Source organism: Macaca nemestrina, chromosome 4 (genome assembly GCF_043159975.1).
Source record: "Macaca nemestrina isolate mMacNem1 chromosome 4, mMacNem.hap1, whole genome shotgun sequence".
NCBI classification, from domain to species: Eukaryota; Metazoa; Chordata; class Mammalia; order Primates; family Cercopithecidae; genus Macaca; species Macaca nemestrina.
In genome coordinates, this window is record NC_092128.1 from 84,900,737 (window position 1) to 84,923,912 (window position 23,176).

The 23,176-nt window shown below is 35.2% G+C and overlaps 1 protein-coding gene across 20 annotated transcripts in view; it reads right to left on the reverse strand.

Annotated features, from left to right (window-relative positions):
* Nucleotides 1-480: 480 nt before the first annotated feature.
* The window catches only part of LOC105475613 (diacylglycerol kinase beta), an 835,473-nt gene continuing 812,777 nt past the window's right edge, over nucleotides 481-23,176 (reverse strand). For all 20 annotated transcript variants that reach the window (XM_071094904.1, XM_071094900.1, XM_071094901.1 and 17 more), the window contains one exon: nucleotides 481-2,099. In XM_071094904.1, the coding sequence (XP_070951005.1) occupies nucleotides 1,992-2,099 (108 nt within the window). In that variant the 3' untranslated portion in view covers nucleotides 481-1,991. The remainder of the gene's footprint in view (nucleotides 2,100-23,176) is intronic.

The following is a 23,176-nucleotide window of genomic DNA, read 5'->3' on the forward strand; positions in this document are numbered from 1 at the left end:
AGATACAAAAAATCAATGTGTGTGTTGTGTAACATTATGTCGGTAATGTACTTGTTACTGTTTTGAGATTTCTTTTGGTCTAGATTACTGTTCTGCCAAACAATTTTTTATTATACCAGGGCAAGTGATTGCTGTACTAAATTTGCAATTGTAATCATAATTTTCCTGGGAATGCTAAATTATGTCTTAATTTTATTCAAAAGCTTTTATTTTTAAAGTAATTAAGCTTATTGTTGACTGATATTTACCATCCAATGTTCCAGGAACACTAAAAGAATACACTTATACGTAATCTTCCATTATAGCACAGTGCTTGAGAGCAGCTATTTGATATAACAGCATTCAGTTGAGTTTTCAAACCAAAGAACTAAAATTATAGCAATTTCACTTGAAATCCATAAATCCATGCACAGGATTGTGTTCAACAGAATCACTAAATGCTATTTGTTATTCAAAGATGAATGAATCAATAACAAAATAGAACTGATAAATCATTAGCACTTTAATGCAGAGTGGAGAGAAACTAATAAATCATGCAGTTCAAGCACTCATTTTCCTTATGGCATGTTTGAAAACATAAAACATGCAATGATGAGATGCAGGTCAATATGAATGAACAATATTACAAGACTGCTCAAAAGCATTTCATTTTACAACATAGGCTTAATGAAACACTAAAAGAAAAGTACTGTTCCATGATTTTTTAAAACAATCAGAGACTCCAGCTATGCCATGAACACCTTCAACAGTGATCTAGGCTGTTGTTTCCAAATAAACATTTGAAATGTCATAAAGATGGGAGTGGAGTAGGTGAGGAGGAGGGAGCTAATTGCATGCATGATTCCCTTCCAAGAGCTCAGTATTATTATAGGTACCAATTTATACTAGAAAGAAACTGATACAATCATTTACTTCCTTCAAGTGTACTTAACTGATCCATGAAAAATTACATCTATATTTATAAATGACTAAAAAAAGCAAGAAATCATCTATTGAGCTTCATTGTGTTGTCTGGCTTATTGTCTGTCTGTGAAAGGTGAGAATTTTAATCATAATTAATGGGTAACTCACTCTCTTTCCAGCATCTTAGTCATCACAAAATTAATCACAGGAACCATAAATTTGTTCCACAATGCTTAATTAATTATGCATTAACCCATTTCTCTCAAGCATCTTTTTCTGAATCTTTGGTGGGAAACACATTGATTAGGCACGTAGTTTAAAATATCTATTTGGTTATGGTGTGGTTATGAATTCTCTCCTAGATTCTCATGCAGAAAGGAACAAGGCTTGCCATATTACCACACTTGACTGTCAAGTAACATATTTTCACTTATTTCTGGAATTAAAAAGAAAGCTAAGCAAAATAAAAACCGCGTTCTATTTTTCAGCACAAGAAAACTTTATACCTGATATTTTTATTTCCGCTCAGAAGAGTTAAGATGTTGAAGAAAAACTATGTATATATAGCAAGGTATTGTAGTCAACTATTTAATAAAATCTTTGAATTAAAATTTCTCCTCAAGTTATAGGTCATTGATACACTGATTCTAAAAGGGAAACATATAGCAGTCTGCAATTATGATCATTGTAGCGTTACTGATTAGTGCTTCGTAATCATTGGAATCACACTGAGAATCACATTTCCCATGGTATTTCCTTTTTCATGTTTCACAGGTTTTTCTTACAGGTTAGTAAATGGAAATTGGGGAAGAGATGGGTGGGAGATGTAAAAATCTATGGGAATGCATGCAACAAAAATATGCAGTATCACTTCAGGTAAGCTGCTTCCTTCATGCAAAGATGCCTATAAAAACTGAGACAATAAATTTTCTAATAGCTGAACTTTACATTAGCTTAGTAACAAAACCTGTTAAACAACTTCCATGATTGTGTATGAGCAGGAGACTTGAAATGGTTCAGATTTCCAGCATATGTGTTCCATGGCCCAATTATGCTAATTCAATTTCTAAGAATGAAACAATACAGGATTATTCCTTGCTTCGGTTTCTTGTCCTTTTGACGAGGGAGCAGAATAACCCGGTTTTTGGAGGAGGGCCCATCAGCATCGGAGCTTGGTTCTTGTGTGTAATTTTTATCTAGAAAAAAAAGAGAGAGAGAGAGTAGAGTAATCTCCAGATACAATACCAATTTGTGAGACTCTCTGTTAAGGTTAATAATATTTCATGAGTGACTGAAACACCACAAGTGCAAAATGTAATTTCAGAGTTTCTATTATTTCAAAAATATTTTTAAAGGAGGTAGAGATATGGACTTAAATACTATCCCAATGCTCAGGATAATAATTTTAAAAAATATCTGAAGCCACATTTTAAATATTATGTTACCTCTAACCTCACTTGTAGTAATATTCCAGAACTGCTTACTTAGGTTACATGATTATCTAGTATTATTTCTTGACCATTGGTTATGTATTATTTATTGAAGTCAGGAAAGAATGCACCATTATACTTTCCAGAGTCCTAGTTATAGCCCAATATCAAGATGTACTTGGTATCAAAGCAAGCCTTATTTATCTTGCTAATCAGATTGTTTCTGTCTTTCAACATGAACTGCAAGGCTTAATTTCAAAACAGTCATTAGAAATGAAAGTTAAAAGTTAACATGCATAAAAGGTCAGAAATGATGAACTAGCTTTCTAATTTGTTAATTAATTGGTAATAGAATAGAATCAAATATTGAAAAGCCTGCTTAAAACACTTTGAGAGACTGTTCTAAAGCTACTCGTTTTGATTTCTTTGATATAAAACTACGAATCACCTTAAATGAGACAACCTTAAAGTAGATTACGTCTGCAATTTTCTCTAATTCAACTCTAAATTAGAGAAGACATTTTATGAATATATGCTATGCTCAAAGCTAATTGAAAGCAATTATCAAAGTGGCATTTTGTCTGTGACTTTAAGATACATTGTAAGATAATAAATGATTCTCATTATGTAATAAAAAGGTCACATCTTGCCTTTGGGCTAGTGACGCTAAGAGTTTTTCAAAAGCAATCTGAGACATTTTCTTTAGCGAACTGCAACTAATACAAGAACCATCGCTTATTAAATATCAGTTGTCACCTGCACAGCATTCGCATCAGAGATGAGTATTTCTTTCAAAAAGAAACACCACCTCATTAAAAGCTGCAAAAAATATATCTCTTAAAGTGCATACCTGACATTTTCAAGTTAAAATGAATATCCTTCACTTGTCATTCACTAATAGCAATGAAACAAAAAAAATGTATATCACGTGGACAGGATCATTAAAATCTGCAGTGGGGCTTTTGGGAAATGGAAATTTACTTCACAGTCTAGAAAGACAGAAGTATGTGAAAAACCTTGAAAGAATGAACAACTTTATTTAAGTCTGCTGGAATCAGGTTATTCTGGAAGGATTCAGTGTTCTTTTTCCTGCAAAAATAAATTGCACCTGTAAAAGGCCACTAAGGCTAACCCAGCCTCAAACTCCATGGATATCTGACTTCATCTTATTTTTGTTATATTATGAACTAGGGAATTGATAGTCATATAGTTAAGACACCAGAATGCACTTAACTCTGTAGACTGAAAATGATCTATACCAGATTTTCTCTCAATAAGTCAGCATTCGATTATACTGTACCTTATGTCATTGAGTTTTAAACTCCTCCGAAATTCTAGCTGTAGACAGGATCTAATACTGCATCATTCATCGTTTATTCATTTCACAAAATTTGTTCAGCCCCTACTATGCTTCAGACACTGTATCAGGAACTTTGAATAAATAGACAATATACAATCTCTGCCCCCAAGAAATTATAGTCTAACAGGAAAGGTAAATTGAACAAGCACACTGAATAGTGTCACAGATGCTGAAATGGGAGGCTTAGCAGAAAGGCACTATTTTTTAACATTGAAAATGAAAATGAATCATTTTATGCACAAATGTCATTTTTAAATGAGTACTGGGAAAGCAGTTATCACATATTACTTACATGATAACCTTAGATTCAAATAGAACATTAAGACCTAAAGTAAGAAGGTTGAGATTTCTCGTTCATAATTTCTGGACTAAATGCTTTACAGGGCATAATAGTATTAGGGCATTTTGGGAAATTGGATCATTATTTCCAAATAGTTGTTAAGACGATGAAAGAAATCTATCTTTCTAGCCATTTATATATATAAGTTAGTATCAATTTATGACAAAGCATAGCAAAAATGTCACATAATTATTAGCTATAAGATTTAGCTTCTTCTTTGTGTTTTTATCTGGGGGGGCATATAAATTTTGTTTGATTATGACTATTCTTATATTGAAAACCTTTTTTTTTTAAAAAAGAAATTACATGATTTTATGCCTTTGAAAAATAGCACAGTATCTCATTCAGTGCTCTTGATACAATGGGGCCTTTCATCTATGTGAGTAATGAAAACACAAGTTCGAGTTTCCAGTCACTCATCAGAATAATGGCCAGTACTATTTTAAAAATTATAGGTAACCTTTCTTCTTGGTTGTTTAATCATTTCTGTAGTCAAAGTACACAACTGTTTATTTAAGTTTATTTCTGCAAAAAATGAAATCCACATCCTTTTTGTCTGTTGTTTATGGAAACGAGAACCAATTGGTTTTATTTTCTTCTTTGTTAGGGGAGACCACATGGAGGAAACTAGCATTCAATAAATGTCTATTATGAATCCTGGCTTTTCACATGGCTGATTTCACTGGATAGTTACATGTCTTAGTATATTTGGGCAGAAGCAAAATCACTCTACTAAAGATGAGAATAATTCCAAGCCACATGGATTGTCGGTGTCACAGTCACAGAAATTCCAGGTGTAGGCTCTAGGAAGCTGCAGAGACTCAAGTGAACCTGCAGACTCAGGTTGCTCATGTGGCAAAATTCTGGTTAATGGGGGTTGACAAGGCCTATAATTATGACTCTGATGCCTGTTTTGTATACATTGAACATTCTTGTTTCATTATTATTCTTAATTTTCTACCCACTAGAAAAATAACAATGAGTAAAAATTTTATCCCCAAAAACCTTAGAATATATTAAGTTTCAGCAATCTAAGGACATGAACCAAATGGCTTCTCTTTGAATGCTTCCTTCTATTAAGAGTCAGGTAATTACTTCTCAGTTATTCCTTGATACATAAAATATTTTTGGGGCACTGGGTATGAACAAGGCATTTTGCAACATGATTTTGGTTATTTAGTTTCTAAGAGACTCTGACATTATTATTTGAAAGAGAATTCTGGGCACTCATAAACAGTGGTGATGGGACTCCTAGAAACTGGAATGGCTCCGTGAAGGTGGAGTAGCATTGCTTACAACATGCAAGGTAAATACTATCAGATACAGAATGGTGGCCTCCTATAAAACTCTTCATTCTCCTTATCATGTACCCTTTTAGAAAAGCAACAGTGGCAGAGAAAGGTTCTTCTACTGCCCGTGACTATTTCTACTTCTGTCTTCCTATTTCAAATTAAGACTGGCCACTTCTAAGAATATAAATACCAAAAATGTGGGTTCAGTTTCACTTTTATAATTATTCAATATGAAATAAGGATGCACATATAGAAACCAGTAAGAGAATCAAAGATTACAAAGCATAGTCTTCATCTTCTTATTTCTATTACATTGTTAAGGTTGAGTAGTTTGATAGTTGTGATATTTCCACCTCATAGTTGTAATGTTAAGAATAACAACCAGAATAAAAAATAATATTGATCTGGCTCTTACTGTGTGCCAAGCTTTTTGCTAGGTGTTTTACATGTTATTCAGGTGCCACCTATTTCATTCACTTCTTTGAGTTGCCCTCAAAGTCCACTCCCATAAAAAAAGTATTATTAGAGAAGAGTGTAAAACTGAAGTAGAATTTCATAAAAGAGATAGAAGAGGGTATTTATATCTCACAGCACATAGCAAATAATGTTTATTCCCCAGGTATTTGTATTCTCTTCAAAGACTTTCTTCAGCACAACTAAAATCAGAGGGAAGAGAAATGGGTCTTCCCTGATTAGTTTCCCAGACAGTACTTGGTTCAGCTCATTGGTGATTTCTTTCTTGCTTCCCTGTCTTCCAACATCAAATATTTCCAAACCCTTTATTATGAAAAGTAGCATTTCTCTTTCTTTTGTTATCTGAACAACTGCTCAACATCCTTTCCATAATCATTTACTGAAGCATTCTGATAAGTTTAGAACAGAGGTGGGTCTATTTTCTTTAAGGAATTCTTATACCTGCTGTTGAAATTATTTTAAAAATAATTTTACTTTTATAATATCTAATTTTGGCCTCCTAACAACTCTGGGAGGTAGCTGTCAACATCCTTACTTTACACTGGAGGACAAAGAGACTTGAAAGGTTTCTGCTACCTGCATAACATCACTCAAGTGGGTAAATGCAAGAGCTGGGTTTGATAGTTGACTCTCAAATCTCCTAGGCCCTCCTTGCTAATTCCCACCTCTGCACCTTTGTGCTAGTTATTGCCCTAGAGAGCGTTCCCTCTCTTTTTTGCCAATCAAATTTCTATCCCTGTCCTGCCCAGCTTAAATCACACATTATTGTAAAATTTCAAAGTGCAGGGATAAAAAGAAGATTCTAAATGTCCTCAGAGAGAAAAAAAATAGGTCACTTACAGAAAAATAAAAATCAGCATGGCATCAGGCTTTTCAAAAACATTAGTGCTAGAAGACAATGAAGAAACACCTTCAAACCCCAGAGGAAAAGTTAATTTTATCTGAGAACTCTATACTTAGTCAATGTATTGATTAACTGCAAGGGTAGAATGAAGACATTTTCAGTCACAAATGTATCTAGAGAATTTTCCTCTTATATATCCTTTAAAATGTATTTGGGGTGTTCTCCAGCGAAGTAAATGAGTGAGTTAAGAAGGAGAGTCAAAAAACAAAGGATTCAACTCAGATCCAGGAAGACAGATTTGCAAGAGAACTAGACAGAAACCTAAAGGGAAGGACTTCTGGCATATAAACAGAAGGATTGTGGATAATAGATAAATTGATATGGTAGAGTTTTGTCTTTTTTTTTTTTTTTTTTTAAGAAAAATGAGAACTATTATAAGGATCACTTTGCAAAGAGAAGAAAAAAATTCTAAAGCTTTACAGGAAAGAAAATGTGATGGTGGGTCAGGACTTGGTTCTGCAGTTGACAACATTTTTATAGTCTCAATGATTATATATTTTTTATTGATTTAAATACAATTATTATATACTTCTCAGAAGCTGAACAGTTTAATGGCTGCCTGGGCCCACCATTTCCTATCTAGGGGCTATGAGCAAGTTACTACGATTCATTTCCCTCATCAATGCTGTAGAGCTTTTAATATGGTGTCTCACTGGTTTCTTGTAAGGACTAAATGAATCAATGTACACGAAATGCTTAGACTGTTACCTGGTACAAAAAAAGCACTCAGTAAATGTTAACTATTAGTAATAGAGTTAAACACAGTAATGTAAGAGTGTTAGAAACCACCTTTCTATAGCACTAAGTAAGTAGAGTATACCTAAAACTAATCCATAAAAAAGTAACAGCAAAGCATATTTCCAGATATGGAGTAAACGATCAGAAGAAATAGTCCAAGAATCAAAGTGGTAGCATCTGATGAGAAGATCTGTTGACACAGAAAAAAGGACACAGGATGGCTATTTTTCTTGCAAGTCTATACATTCTGCTTTTTTTTTTGTTACATGTGCATATACTATTTTGGTACCAACTTTTAAATACTTTTTAAAAATCCCTCTGCAGGTGATTCTCCTGCACTCTAGTGTTTTAGTTCTCCGTATGTGATCCACAGGCTAGGAACACTGACATCACTGTTAAAAATGCAGACTCCCCGGGCCCACCCCAGATCTTCTGATTCAGATTCTGCTTTCTAACAAGAACCCCAGGTGATTCCTCTGTGCTTTTAAATTTGAGAAGCCCCAGACTATTTGTCATTGTACTTCTCTTCTTAAGGGGCAAGACCAATAAGAATCTGTTGACTGACCAACTGAATAAATGAATGGATGAAAGTTCCCTTTTCTACACCCCCAAAACACATGAAAACAAGTATCCTAACTGACTCAATTTTAATTACCTTTATTGGTAATGTACTAGGTACCAGCCTACCTTATTTTAGTATGGAGGATTGCAAGTTAAATAGACATTTTTTTTTTAAACCTAACTGAGGTGTTTGTAGTATAATGATGATAGAGGACATGTGATGGTAGATTGTAATATGCTTTAGCTAGGGATATTCTCAGGGTACAATAAGAGTAAAAAAAAATGCCATTTAGATCATGGTGGAAGGACGGTGGCAGAATTAAAACTGAGTTTTAGTCACATCGCTCTGACAGCAGAGGTTAAGGGCTGGTGCCATACCAGAGCTATGAAGATCAAATGGAAGGTTAATGTAGTTATCCAGAAAAGAACTGAAATGGAGTTTAGTCATGGCAGTGCCAATGGGAACAGAGTGGAGGCAGATTTAACAGATATTGCGGAGGCAGAAGTATAGGATATGATGATTGAGTGGGTGTGTGGGGCACTGGAAAAAGACGAAGATTTTACTACAATTTCCATGTTTTTGGTCTTCATAATGTGTGTAGTGATGCTTTTTATAGAAAGAGAAGCATTTTTGGTAGGGGTGAAAACGAGGAAGGGGTGAAAACCAGAAATCCAGTGAACCCACTGTTGAGGGTGACATTCTGAAGGAGATGCTCAGTATCTTTTGGGTCTGTGGATATGGCGTTCAGAAGGGAGAACAGGTCTTGAGATAGATTTGGGTTTGATTATCTTATAACAATGTCAGGAATTGAGAAGAAATTACTGAAGACCAGTGTGGCAAGTATGAATAGCAGATGTTAGACTTTGTAACTGGGGAATGCTGCCATTTAAGAGTGCAGCAGGAGAATACAAACAGTCAGAGAGGTAGGAGAAAAACTGAAAGAAGTGCTATCTTATAAACATTTCCAATCAATCCTCAGAGTGCCTATTAATGAGGCATTCTTCTATTAATTAGGGTGAAACCTTCAAACTACATCAAATAAGGTGACGCATGCCTCGGTTTGGTACAATGGTCTATATGTCTGTGATATAAGCTATTAAATTATTTAACTTAATTCGAAATATAGAATTATTATATTTGAGAGTGATATATTGAATGATATTTAAGTAGTCATTCATATTGCCTGAGAGGTTGGCAAACATGTTCTGTAAAGGATTAGACATTAAATGATTTAGGCTTTGTGGTCTCTGAACTACTCAGCACTGCCCTTATACAGCAAAGGCAGTTTTGGACTACATGTAAATAAATTAATGTTGCCATGTTCCAATAAACTCTATGTCTAAAAGCTATAATTTTAATTCCATATAATTTTCACATTAGGAAACATTACTCCTCTCTCGATTTTTTCAGCCATTTAAAAATATGAAAACTATTCTTAACTCCGGCTACACAGAAACAGGCAACTGGTCAGATTTGACTCACAGGCCATAATTTGCTGACCCTTGAGTCAAATTTGACCCTTAAGTCAAATACTGAAAATTAAATCTAGAATTATGAGGCATAAGGTGGAAGAAATAATTTTAATTTAAAATCATGATTTATTGGGTCAATAGCTGAAAGATGGATAAAAGTGGAAATAATTTTCTTTGGCATATCTTTATTATACTAAGTACTACCATTCGGAAATCCTGTGAAAATTCTGAATTAGAATATATATTAACATTCCTCAATTTTGATAACGTACCAACTGAACAAATTTGGCTTAAATGCATTCTCTTTTTAATTAATTCTCATTGCTTTGCACCAGGGTGGGCTTAATAATATTATGGTTCTTCAAACATACCTCAGCAGGTAGCATTTTTCCTGTTAAATATTCACCCTGTATCTAGCCAAAAATTTTCTCCTTGCTTCATCTCTTTAAGAGTTTATTATCACTGAATTTATTAAGCTACCTTAAAAATGAATGGAGTTTTCAGAGCAAAATAAATGCCATAAAATATCTGTGAGTAGAGCTTAATTTAGCAATTATCTGAAACATTAAAAGTTACCTAGCTTGATTCTGGAATAAGATTGTCTCCTTCTAATAATGGAAACCATTTTGAATTCATGTGTGTAGCTGAGCCATATGACAGCGGGAATAAAGTACATGCTAAATTTTTCAGGTCCATAACTGCCAAAAAAGCAAAGCAATGAAACATAACAATTTTCTAAAATCCGTTTGCCAGTTTTTTTTTTTTTTATGATTCTAGCCATTATTTTCTGGAATGATAATTTCCAAGTTTAATGTTAAAGTCTTTGATCTAACATGAAATTCAGAGAAATCATTGTGAAGACTTAAAATAAAATCCTTCAAAAATGGGGTTGAGAGGTTTACTTGCCAATGAAATTCACAGGAAGTTTAAATATGTATGGAAAAGAGAACACTTATTCCTGAAAGTGATGGACTATTTGGCCACATTGCATGGGAAATATTCATACCTGGATTTGAAATCGCTTTAAACATATAAATTGTGTTCTTCATTCCAAAATATTTTTGTGGCTCTAAGTTGGTTGCCAGGGAAGGTCAAAGACATTTTAAAAACGTTTTTGTTATCTCCATGTTTCTACAGAGAAATGATCCTCACAATTTTAAACCAGTAACTGTTTATCTTTTCTTAGAGCATCTCCAAATCTTTGGGCACATGAAAAATAGAAGACAAAAACATAACAAAACAATACAAAAACACTTCTTTTCCTAACTAGAGAATATTTACAACTTGTGACTTGACTTTTCTTGCTGAGTAATATTTCAACTAAAATTTTCTATATGGTCTTTTTTCATGTAGTAATGGGGTTAAGGACATAGACCCAGGACATGAGGCAAGGATTTGTTTCCCAGATTGGTCACTGGCAGCTATAAAACCCTGACCAAAGAATCTCAGTTTTGACCTTCAGTCTTTATTTGCTAAAGTAATACAACAATAGCACCTACTTTGAAAGACCACTACAAATACCAAATAAGGCTATGCATGTCATATACATGCTTAATAAATGTTATTATTTTTAGCATCACTATATTTAGTCCTGTGGAAACACATTTTGCTAACCCCTCTTCTATCTGAGACAACAACAGCTTTCTGTGTCCCTTGGGTGGCATTGGGAAATGGCATATTATGGCCATCTGTCTTCTCCCTGTGGCACCTGGCAGCATTCCTGCCACATGCCAGACACCAATTTTACCCAAAAGAAAGATTAGAAAAAAATGAATGTGGGACGTTTACTAACCATCAGAGAGCATAATTATTTTTGTTTGTTTGTTTGTTTAATCAAGGGAGTCCAATAAGCTCACACTGTCTTATTAGAAGAAGAAACTTCTTTAATGGCCCAATTTCTAGATTCAGCCATAACCTTGGCTATTTGGAGCATCATAGCACTGATCTGAAAGACTTTCTCCTCAGCATTAAACTGCATCATGGTAATAATATTGGATACAGATGTTCAATTTTGATAACTTATCCACAAAAAATTGCCATTGCTTGGTGTTATGATAATTGATATTTCTAACAATGTGCTTAAGGCATTGAACAGGGAGAATAATTCAGTTGCAATAGTACTGGACTAGAGAGGAAACTGATTGTTCTTCCAGTCCTCCTATTTCAAGGTATTGTGTCATCATTTATTCAGTTGTTCGAAATGATCCAGAAATCCAGATCATCCTTGACACCTTCTTTTCCTTACCTCCCATAACCACTAATCTATTACTGAATCTAATCATTTTCATCCCTCAAATTTTTTTGTATATCTTGAATTTTTTTCCTTTTTGCTACCGTGTTCTAAGGCCTGAACAATTATAGAACTCTTCTAAATGGTCATTGCTTCTCCCACCAATTAATTCCCCACCTAGAATGATCTTGTCACCGTGCACATCTACTCACATCACTTTCCCGTTGAAACCTCTCTTTACTTCCACGTTACCCTTAAATTAAAGCTAAACGTTTCTCCTGAGGGCTCCCAGGTCCTGCTGCTCTGCTCCTACTGGACCGTGTGCCTCACCCCACGCTGCCTCTCTTCTTTCATGTCTTCCTTCTGCACCCTGAACACATCATGTTCCCTCCCATATTGTGCTGTTTTCTCTGCATAAGACACTCTTCCCTTTCTTTGGGGCCTAGTTATATCCTCCTCCTCTTTTAGTTTTCAGGTCAATTTTGAGTTTCTTTGAAAACCTTCCTGGACCTCCTACAACGAGATCAAACACCTCTATTATACCCTGTCACAGTACAATAGTACCACAGTACCATAGTATCACAGTTCAAAGGATCATGAACTTTCCCTCACAGACCTTACATCATTATTGAAATTTTATATTTGTGGGACTATTTGAGTTATGTCTACCCACACTGAGATCAGAGATCATATCTTTTTTTGGTTCACTTTGTATTGTTTTCTCTCCATTGCTGACACTAGGACAAAATGTCAGCAGCTTCATAGAGATGGAATTCAATAAATGTTTGTTGAAAGAATCAATAAATGAATCACTGATAATTCATTTTTTTTTGAGATGGAGTCTTGCTCTTGCCACCCAGAATGGAGTGCAGCGGCATGATCTTGGGTCATGGCAACCTCCGTCTCCTGTGTTCAAGCGATTCTTCTGCCTCAGCCTCCTGAGTAGCAGGAATTACAGGCGCCCACCACCAAACCCAGCTAATTTTTTGCATTTTTAGTAGAGATGGGGTTTCACCATGTTGGCCAAGCTGTTCTCAAACTCCTGATCTTGGGTGATCTGCCCACTTCAGCCTCTCAGAGTGCTGGGATTACAGGCAGGAGTCACCGCGCCTGGCCAATCACTGATTTTCTTGACTTGGCTTGGATAAAATAGTTGTATTCTCCTCTTAAATTATATTTATGGATTTAAAAATCATGTTTAATAATAGCCATTTTGTTCACCTTACAGATTTGTCATGAGAATGATACCATACAATCTATTAAAAGTCTTTGAGTTTTTTCAAAATAATAAGAGCTATTTATGACAAACCCATAGCCAATATCACACTGAATGGGCAAAAGCTGGAAGCATTCCCTTTGAAAACTGGCACAGGTCAAAGATATCCTCTCTCACCACTCCTATTCAACACAGTATTGGAAGTTCTGGCCAGGGGAATCAGGAAAGAGAAAGAAATAAAGGGTATTCACATAGGAAGTCAAATTGTCTCTATTTGCAGATGACATGATTGCATATTTAAAAAACCTCATCGTCTCAGTCCCAAAACTCCTTAAGCTGATAAGCAACTTCAGCAAAGTCTCAGGATACAAAATCAATGTGCAAGAATCACAAGCATTTGTATACACCAATAATAGACAAACAGAGAGCCAACTCCTATTCACAATTGCTACAAAGAAAAAATACCTAGGAATACAACTTACAAGGGATGTGAAGGACCTCTTCAAGGAGAACTACAAACCACTGCTCGAGGAAATAAGAGAGGACACAAACAAATGGAAAAACATTCCATGCTCACGGATAGGAAGAATCAATATGAAAATGGCCATGCTGCCCAAAGTAATTTATAGATTCAATGCTATTCCCATCAAGCCACCACTGACTTTCTTCACAGAATTAGAAAAAATTACTTTAAATTTCATATGGAACCAAAAAAGAGCCTGTATAGCCAAGACAATCCTATGCAAAAAGAACAAAGCTGGAGGCATCACGCTACCTGACTTCAAACTGTACTACAGTAACCAAAACAGCATGGTACTGGTACCAAAATAGATATATACACTAATGGAACAGAACAAAGGTCTCAGAAATAAAACCACATATCTACAACCATCTGATCTTTGACAAATCTGACAAAAACAAACAATGGGGAAAGGATTCCCTATTTAATAAATAGTGCTAGCCATATGCAGAAAAATGAAACTGGACACCTTCCTTAGACCTTATACAAAAACTAAATCAAGATGGATTAAAGACTTTAACCTAAGACCTAAAACTATAAAAACCCTAGAAGAAAACCTAGGCAATACCATTCAGGACATAGGCATGGGCAAAGACTTCATGACTAAAACACCGAAAGCAATGGCAACAAAAGCCAAAAACAGACAAATGGGATCTAATTAAATTAAAGAGCTTCTGCACAGCAAAAGAAACTATCATCAGAGTGAATAGGCAACCTACAGAATGGGAGAAAATTTTTGCAATCTATCCATCTGAAAAAGGGCTAATATCCAGAATCTACAAGGAACTTAAACAAATCTACAACAACAACAACAACCACCACCACAACAACAAAACATCAAAGTGGGCAAAGGATATGAACAGAGACTTCTCAAAAGAAGACATTTATGGAGCCAACAAACATATGAAAAAAAGCTCATCATTGCTGGTCATTAGAGAAATGCAAATCAAAAACCACAATGAGATAACATCTCATGCCACTTAGAATGGTGATCATTAAAAAGTCAGGAAACAACAGATGCTGGAGAGGATGTGGAGAAATAGGAACACTTTTACACTGCTGGTGGGAGTATAAATTAATTCAACCATTGTGGAAGACAGTGTGGCGATTCCTCAAGGATCCAGGACCAGAAATACCATTAGACCCAGCAATCCCATTACTGGGTATATACCCAAATAATTATAAATCATTCCACTATAAAGACAGATGCCCACGTATGTTTATTGCAGCACTGTTCACAGTAGCAAAGACTTGGAACCAACCCACACGCCCATAAATGATAGACTGGAAAAAGAAAATGTGGCACATATATACCATGGAATACTATGCAACCATAAAAAAGGATGAGTTCATGTCCTTTGCAGGGACATGGATGAAGCTGGAAACTATCATTGTCAGCAAACTAACACAGGAACAGAAAACCAAATAGCGCTTGTTCTCACTCATAATTGGGAATTGAACAGTGAGAACATATGGACACAGGGAGTGGAACATCACACACCAGGGCCTGTTGTGGGGTGGGAGACAAGGGGAGGGATAGCATTAGGAGAAATACCTAATGTAGATGATGGGTTGATGGGTGCAGCAAACCACCATGGCACATGTATACCTATGTAACAAACCTGCACATTCTGCACATGTATCCTGGAACTTAAAGTATAATTAAAAAAAAAAAAAAGAAAAAAAAAAGTCTTTGAGTTTTTTAGGTCTCCTCAAAAGAAATATGTGCAACTGTCTTCTAAATATTCAAGGAAATAAAAATAATAACTATGGTATTCTAGTTAGTTCATTTTTATTAAGAATTTTAAGTTCAAATTTTTATTGAAAATTGGTATTCTATCCCAGGAAGATCCCTATGAAACACGACTAGTTCTGTATTAGTGATAAGCAGGCTCACTCTTTAAAATTTTCAACAATACAGATTATTGCCTTTTAATGAAGAGCTTAGAATATGGTAGCCTTGTTTTCTAATTATAATACACAAAATCAGAGATCAGAGAAAATTAATAGTTAGAAAAGGCAAGGACAGACAGAAGTCAAATGTGAGAGAATAGTCAGGTCCAGACCTTGTGAGGCTATAGTCTGTATCCACCAGCAGACAGATTTCTAACTGCTGAGAGCAATCAAACCTGTGCAGTATTTTTGTGATGATACCCATCAACTGGGAGATTATTTCCAATTTTGCACATTCCAGAGGAAGATATTCAGTTTTGAACTGGATGTGAATATTGGTCCTCTTGAAAACTAATGACAAAATTCTGATAAGTACCTACAGTTTTATCATTTTTATCATACTTACAGCCTTGGGTCACATCAATATACATACATAAGGTATTACATATCTGGCATATTTCTCATTTAATTTTTAACCTTTCATGTTTTTAGATATTGTGTCCAACATAGGTTTGGAGTTCCTACATGAGAATATGATTAGGAGAGATATTACTATCTGCTAGCCAAAATGAAATTAAATTTTTGAATTGGAAACTAATGACTAGATTAATTCAGGTTTCAAAATAAAGAATAAAAGAAACTTACATTCATTGAACAATATTTAAATTGAATGCATTAAAGTGAAGAACGACAAAAAGGTAAGTTTAATTGTAAACATAACATTCGGGATGGATAACGTTTAAAATATGCTCTGGCAAGAAAAAAGTCTTTAAAATATTTTTATACAAAAAGCAATCATATCTAATCAGCTTGGCATTAATTAAGCTCTAATAATGTACTTCAGTATCTTTCCAAAGTAGTATGATCCATTTCCCCTTTATCCAGGTCGATTTGTGCACATTATGGTGTCATCATAATTTTAAAACATACTGAGAAAATGACGGAGCTGCAAAATTAAAATAAATGATTAATGGTATTTTTTTTCATGTTTTGTACTAATAGGTATTACTGAGCCTTTAAATTAATAGAGCTGTCAAGCTCACGGGTGTTACAGATCCAGCAATGAACCAAAATGGAAATTATATATTCCAGAGACACCTAAAGATGACACCTTGGAATATTTTAAATTTTAATTAGTAGGTGCAATGGTTTTGTTCCCCTGTAACTACTGCAAATTAATTGGAAATTAGTCACAATCAATCCTTTTTTTTTTACCAATCTGAAATGAAAAGATTGGTGCTTTCCACCTTAACATTCTTGTTTGAGGACCAGAAAGCACACATGCAGTAAATTGTGTTGTCAATTACAAAAAACAACTGTTGTGAAATTAGGAAAAATTATGCACAGGTAAACAAAACTAATTAATGCATAAGTAACAGGAGAACGCACAAAATAATGTCCGAGTAAACACTAACGTGCCAGTCTTTGGAAAAATAAACGTTTAAAAATGTAAATTTATGCAAAAGCATTTACTAATGAAGATTTAGGTAAAAAGGTGCTTTTAGTCTATGTTTTAATTAATTGCTTTTGGAGTCTCACTACCACTCACACCTTAAAACATATACTCACAAGAGCAGCAGTCTGCTCAAGCCAGTATGTTTCAAGGGGGCAGAAGACTTGTTAATTTTCTATCTCTTCAAAATATCAACATTTAGGCTTATTAAATAAACTGGCGGGGTGCAGTGGCTCATGCCTGTAATCCCAGCAGTTTGGGGGAGGCCGAGGCAGGCAGATCGCCTGAGGTCAGGAATTCGAGACCAGCCTGACCAACATGGTGAAGCCCTGTCTCTACTAAAAATTCAAAAATTAGCTGGGCATGGTGGTGAGCTCCTGTAACCTCGCTACCCAGGAGGCTGAGGCAGGAGAATCGCTTGAACCTGGGAGGCAGAGGTTGCAGTGAGCCGAGATCATGCCATTGCACACCAGCCTGGGCAAAAAGAGAGAAACTCCATCTCAAATAAAACAAAACAAAACAAAACAAAAACAAAACCTCACCACCACCACAACAACAAAAAACAAACTGTAGTATTTATTTTTTTAACATATCTATAGTATTTAAATATTGGGCAAAACGAAGTTTCCAGGTACATCAGGAAAATCCTCATTATCTACACCTACCTGTTAAAGCATTTTCTTACTGATTACTTATGGGTTACTCTTTTTCTTTTTCTTTCATCACTAAAAAGACACATGTTCTTCTGCTGAGTTTGTCTCCCACCGTGGTAAAATAAGCCATTAGAGCAACTTAAGATTCTTTAAAAAAGGTGTGTCTACCAAGTCAGCAAGTGTTGAGTTACAATTGCTGTGCAACTTTTAATTAGAAAATAATATTCTTCACCGGGCGCGGGGGCTCACGCCTGTAATCCCAGCACTTTGGGAGGCCGAGACGGGCGGATCACGAGGTCAGGAGATCGAGACCATCCTGGCTAACACGGTGAAACCCCGTCTCTACTAAAAATACAAAAAATTAGCCGGGTGTGGTGGCGGGCGCCTGTAGTCCCAGCTACTTGGAGGCTGAGGCAGGAGAATGGCGTAAACCCGGGAGGCGGAGCTTGCAGTGAGCTGAGATCGTGCCACTGCACTCCAGCCTGGGCGACCAAGTGAGACTCCGTCTCAAAAAAAAAAAAAAAAAAAAAAGAAAATAATATTTTTTTCACATTTTCAACACAAGGCTACTATCCAGATAACGAAACTTGTACATTAATAATTATTTAATGATATTTAAAGTTAAACAATTTAATGCAAGGGTCTTGGGAGATTCAAGAGTTATTTAACTATGCGGATAACTTTCATTGCACTATTTCAGAGCACTATTTTCAGTGCATCTATTCTAGAAAATTAACATAATTTTCTTTGTATGTAATTATGAAAGTTAAATATTATGATAAAACAAGGCCCTTCTTTAGTAACAGTTTAACTGTAAATGATAATGAGGAAACAATAATGATGTTGCTACATTTTCTGTAACACTTTGGCCAAATTTCAAAGATGTCAAATATTGTCCCACTGTAGCATAACATGGGTTTAACTTTTTGGGGAAGTATAATTGGGGATTACAGGAAAGTTAGTCTAAATCGTGAAAAAGAAGAAAATTCAAATGTATTATTAAATATAACAATACTTAATATATACCAGAAATTAATTAATGATTTCTTAATATCACTAAATGTGATATATGGTAGTTTTCAACAACCATTCAATACTTCTTTGTGACTTGTAGGTAGCAGGTTTTAGGACTAGGAAAATAATTCCAAGAAAAATATTAAATAACTCCCCAAAGTCCAGAAGTCACTGTAAAAGCAAAGACACGACCATGGATTCCAGCCCTCATTTCCATTTTCTACCCCTTTGGATAGTAATCTTCCTAAGCAGTTCTTCCCCTCCTTCCTTACCGATATCCCAAAAAACATTATTTTCAAGGAGTGAAAAATATTTTTAACCTCAGACTACACTGAATTTCTGTTAAAGTGCTAGCAAAGTTGACTATTTCAGTTGCATATGCCAACTTTCTCAAACTAACTTTTAAAATAGTAGAACCTAGAATAGGTTTTAAATAAAAATCTGGTAAACAGAAGTTTTAATAAAATGGCTGATATTCTGTACTAAGAGAATGGTAAGGTTGTATAACTTACCAATTTGTTTCCAGTCCTCTGGTCTGTGATTAATTAATTTATGTAGTAGGTAAAAGGAGATCCACCTATCACAAAAAAATGTGAATTCTAGCTATTTTTTAACTTCTCAAATTTGGCCTATTCCTGCTATAAATCTTTTCTCATGTACTGTTTATATTTAGGCTTTAGAAGCTTCTAGTCAAGAAACATAGTACTATCCCCAAGTTAAATTTAAAAATACCATTGTTTCTTGAACTAAAAATTAAGATATAAGCACATAGACTATGGGAAAAAAGTGATCAATGGATTCCATTATTTTTCCAGTATATATTATGTGAAGTGCTCATTTAAATGGTATTTGAAATAGAAAGGATTTTCATGATATTCAACTTCGAATGGGCCTTTGAAAGGACCATGAAAATATTCTCTTCTTATAATGGTTTATGTTGCTTCTTCGTGTAGATGCCCTAGGCTGTGTTTGCTAAGTGTGGAACTGCTAAAGAAAGCCAAAATATAAAGGAGTCTCATTGGACTACTGTCTGTTTTACACCTGTGCTCCTTTATTCATCGCTGCACATTTCAGAAAGCCTCAGAAGCATGGTGTTTCTTCCTTTCTGAACCCTTTATCCTTAGGCAAACAAGTTTAATGAACTGATCACAATTTCAAGAATAAGTAAAGTTAGGAACAGTCTCGGTTGTATAACTCTTTGCTTCATGACCTTGGATATTCACCTAACCTCATCCGTGCAGTCTAAAAGTCTCTCATACTAACAGATAACTTACTTGGAAGAGTCCTAAAATGTGTTTGCCTACAATGTAATTTAAAAAAGAAAATTTCATGTGGTCATCCATATCATTACTAGCCTATAGAAATACCCAAAACCTTAATCTTGTAAGTGAGTAAAAACAACTGAGTTCTTTGGTCAATTATTTTCTCTCAACATGGTAAATGCTGTCTCAAACAGATTAAATATAGGGCACAAGAGCAGAAAAAATATCAGTGACGTTTTCTCAAATTGAGTATGTTTTAAGATTCAAGGTTTAGGCCTTTTATTAAGCTTATTTAGAATTTTTGTAAGGAATATGAAAATGGGGAATAATCTATGAAATCTCCAAGTCAGCATGTAAGTACATCTAGCTAATAATATGCCAATCTGATGGAGAGAATTTAGCCAGATCCCAAAATACCCATAGACAAGAAAATCTAATGGGGGGGGGGTGTAGGTTCCAATTTCAGTTAAGAAGAAGTAAGCGCTCTTCACTCTATCTCTCCCACTGAATACAACTATAAACCCTGGGCAGAACACATGTAGCAGATATCTGAAGTTGCTGAAAAGAAAATAATAAAAGGAAAATTGGGGGAAAAAAAACAGAACGTGAAGTGCCATCAAACCAGTGATGAGTTTTTAGTTTTTAGTTTTTTTCTCTCCTCTTGCATGTCCTGGCCTGGACTTAAAAGCAGACCAAAAACCGGAATTGTACAGCAGGTACAGATAGAAAGTGCCAAGAAAAACCCTGTCCTACTGGTACAAAAATAGGAAAGAAGGACCCTACAGATCAGAGTGAATGGGAAAAATATTCTGTTAATCAGGCCAGATGTGGTGGGTGGCTCACGCCTGTAATCCTAGCATTTTGAGAGGCCAAGGCAGGCAGATTGTCTGATCTCAGGAGTCTGAGATTATCCTGGCTAACACGGTGAAAACCTGTCCCTACTAAAAACACAAAAAATTAGCTAGGCATGGTGGTGCGTGCCTGTAGTCCCAGCTACTAGGGAGGCTGAGGCACGAGAATCACTTGAACCCGGGAGGCAGAGGTTGCAGTGAGTCAACTTCATGCCACAGCACTCCAGCCTGGGTGACAGAATGAGACTCTATCTCAAAAAAAAAATAAAGGTTCTGTTAATCATTTCCATCCCAGTCCTCTGGCAATTCCACGGCAGTGGAAGGTAATTAAAACTCCAATGGAGGAGACATCTTTTCTCTGACTAGAGAAACTATGTTTCCAAAGCATAGGGCATTCCTACTCCTTTTTCCTCTCTCTATTCCTTTATCACAGAGCCCTGGAGGCAGATGCTAATTCAGGAAATATATGACAAAGCAAGGAAAGAAAAGCCTTGGATTCCTAGTCAGTGAAACAATATGAGAGTCCTGGGAGTAAAAAAAGTATCAGAGAGATCATGGAGAGGAGGTGGCTTGAGAAAGCTATCCTATAAAGTTGTGTTTGATCACCTGAGTTTACCCCTGAGCTGTGTATGCATAGATTTGACCTTAACAAACATACTGATGACTTTGAGAACTGCATTTGGGGTTATATCACCACCAAGTTTTCAGACAGGCATATGGATCTTTTACAAGTAAGATACATCTGAATAACATTGCAAACACTTTGAAAACCAAAAATATTGGAACTACAACTCACAGAAGATAGATCAGCTTTTGTAACCTGAACCTAACAGAGTCAACTACCTGCTAAAATAGTAACAGCAAGAACAATAAATTAACATTTCCTGTGGAAATTGAAAATACCTAGAGTCTTACAACACAATATTAAAAATGTTCAGAATATACTAAAAAGTTTCTCAAGATATGAACCACAGAAAAGTCTCAAAAACCCACAAGGGGAAATATAGTCAATGATGCAAACCCTGAGATGATATAGTTGTTGGAATTAACAAACGAAGACTTAACAGGTATTATCACCATGCTCTAAGAAGTAATGGCAGATACTCTTGAAATGAAATGAAATGAAAGACAGAGAGCCTGAACTGAGAAACAGAAGATATTTAAAAAATGAATCATTGGAAATTTTAAAACTGAAAAATACAATGAACAACATAAAAATATAACTGAAAGAACTCAACAACAGAATGGAGATATATGAGAAAAATGTCAGTGAATTCAAATACAGGTAAATAAATACCCAATGTAAACAACAGAAAATATAGAAGGAAATAAAAAATGAACAGACTCAAAGATCTATGAGACAATACATAAAGTGTTTAACACATGTCATCAGTTTTAGAAGGAGAAGAGAGAGTGTGTGGTGTAGAAGTCAATATTTGAAAAAATAATGGCTGGAGATGTGCCGATTTGGCAAAGCATACAGCTACAGATTCATGAAGCTCAGTGAAACTAAAACAAGATAGGCTGAAAGAAACCCATGCCCAGACTCATCAAAGTCAAACTGCTGAAAACTAAAGACAAAGAAAAAAATCTTGAAAGCAGCCTAGGAAAAATGACGTATTACATATTGCGAAGCAATGATTCAAACGACTATGAATTTCTTATCAGAAATTGCACTATGCAAAAAGACATTTGCAAAGTATGAAGGGGAATTAAAGATGAAATTAAAAAACGCTTACAATTAAGTCAGAAGAGCTGGACGCAGGCATGCGTAGCCGAAATACAAGTCTGTGAATTGGAATGCTGTTAAGAAGATATCAACAGAGTCACAGGAGTACAAAGGATCAGGCAAATATTTCTGACAGATGGGAAGTTAAAAAGGCTTTATGAGGAAATTGCTTCTAAGCTTGGCATTGAAGGAAGAGATTTTATTTTATTTTTAGTATGCATGTATTTATATCTCATTGCCTTCCAGAAAGATTTTGAAGTAACTTATAAAAATACATATATCCCAATAGGACAGAATAATTAATTCAGGCAATCTGAGTAAAAGGGAAAAATTAAGTATATGAAATTAATAAACCATAGGTAAGACTAGATGAAAGAAATGCAAACCATGGGTCCTAGATAACTACTGGAAGAAGCCTCAGATTTGGAGGTAGCCTGCCTGGAGACCAGAAGAATTAATCTATTTCTAAAGCACAAAATAGAGGGTAAGGATTTGAGGCAAAAAAGGAAGTACTATGCATGGTAAACCTCTGGGAAATGGTTCCTATGAGGCATGGCAGTCTGTGGCCGGCCTTGGGAAAATAATTTAATGTCATGACAAAGATTCTGAACTTTTTTCTATGTAAAACGAGGAGGCATTGAACTTTGAGATCAAGGGAGTAAGATCATCATAGCTGTGTTGGTCAGCAGTAATTCTGGCAACAATATGATGGATAGCTTTGGCTGCATTGGAAAGCAAAATATGCATTACATAAAAATAAATAATATAAATAAGATGAAAAGGGATTTTCTATTTTCAATGATAGAGTTGTAATTGATTATTAGTATTAGAATTACATTAAGGCAGCTGGGTGCCGTGGCTCACACCTGTAATCCCAGCA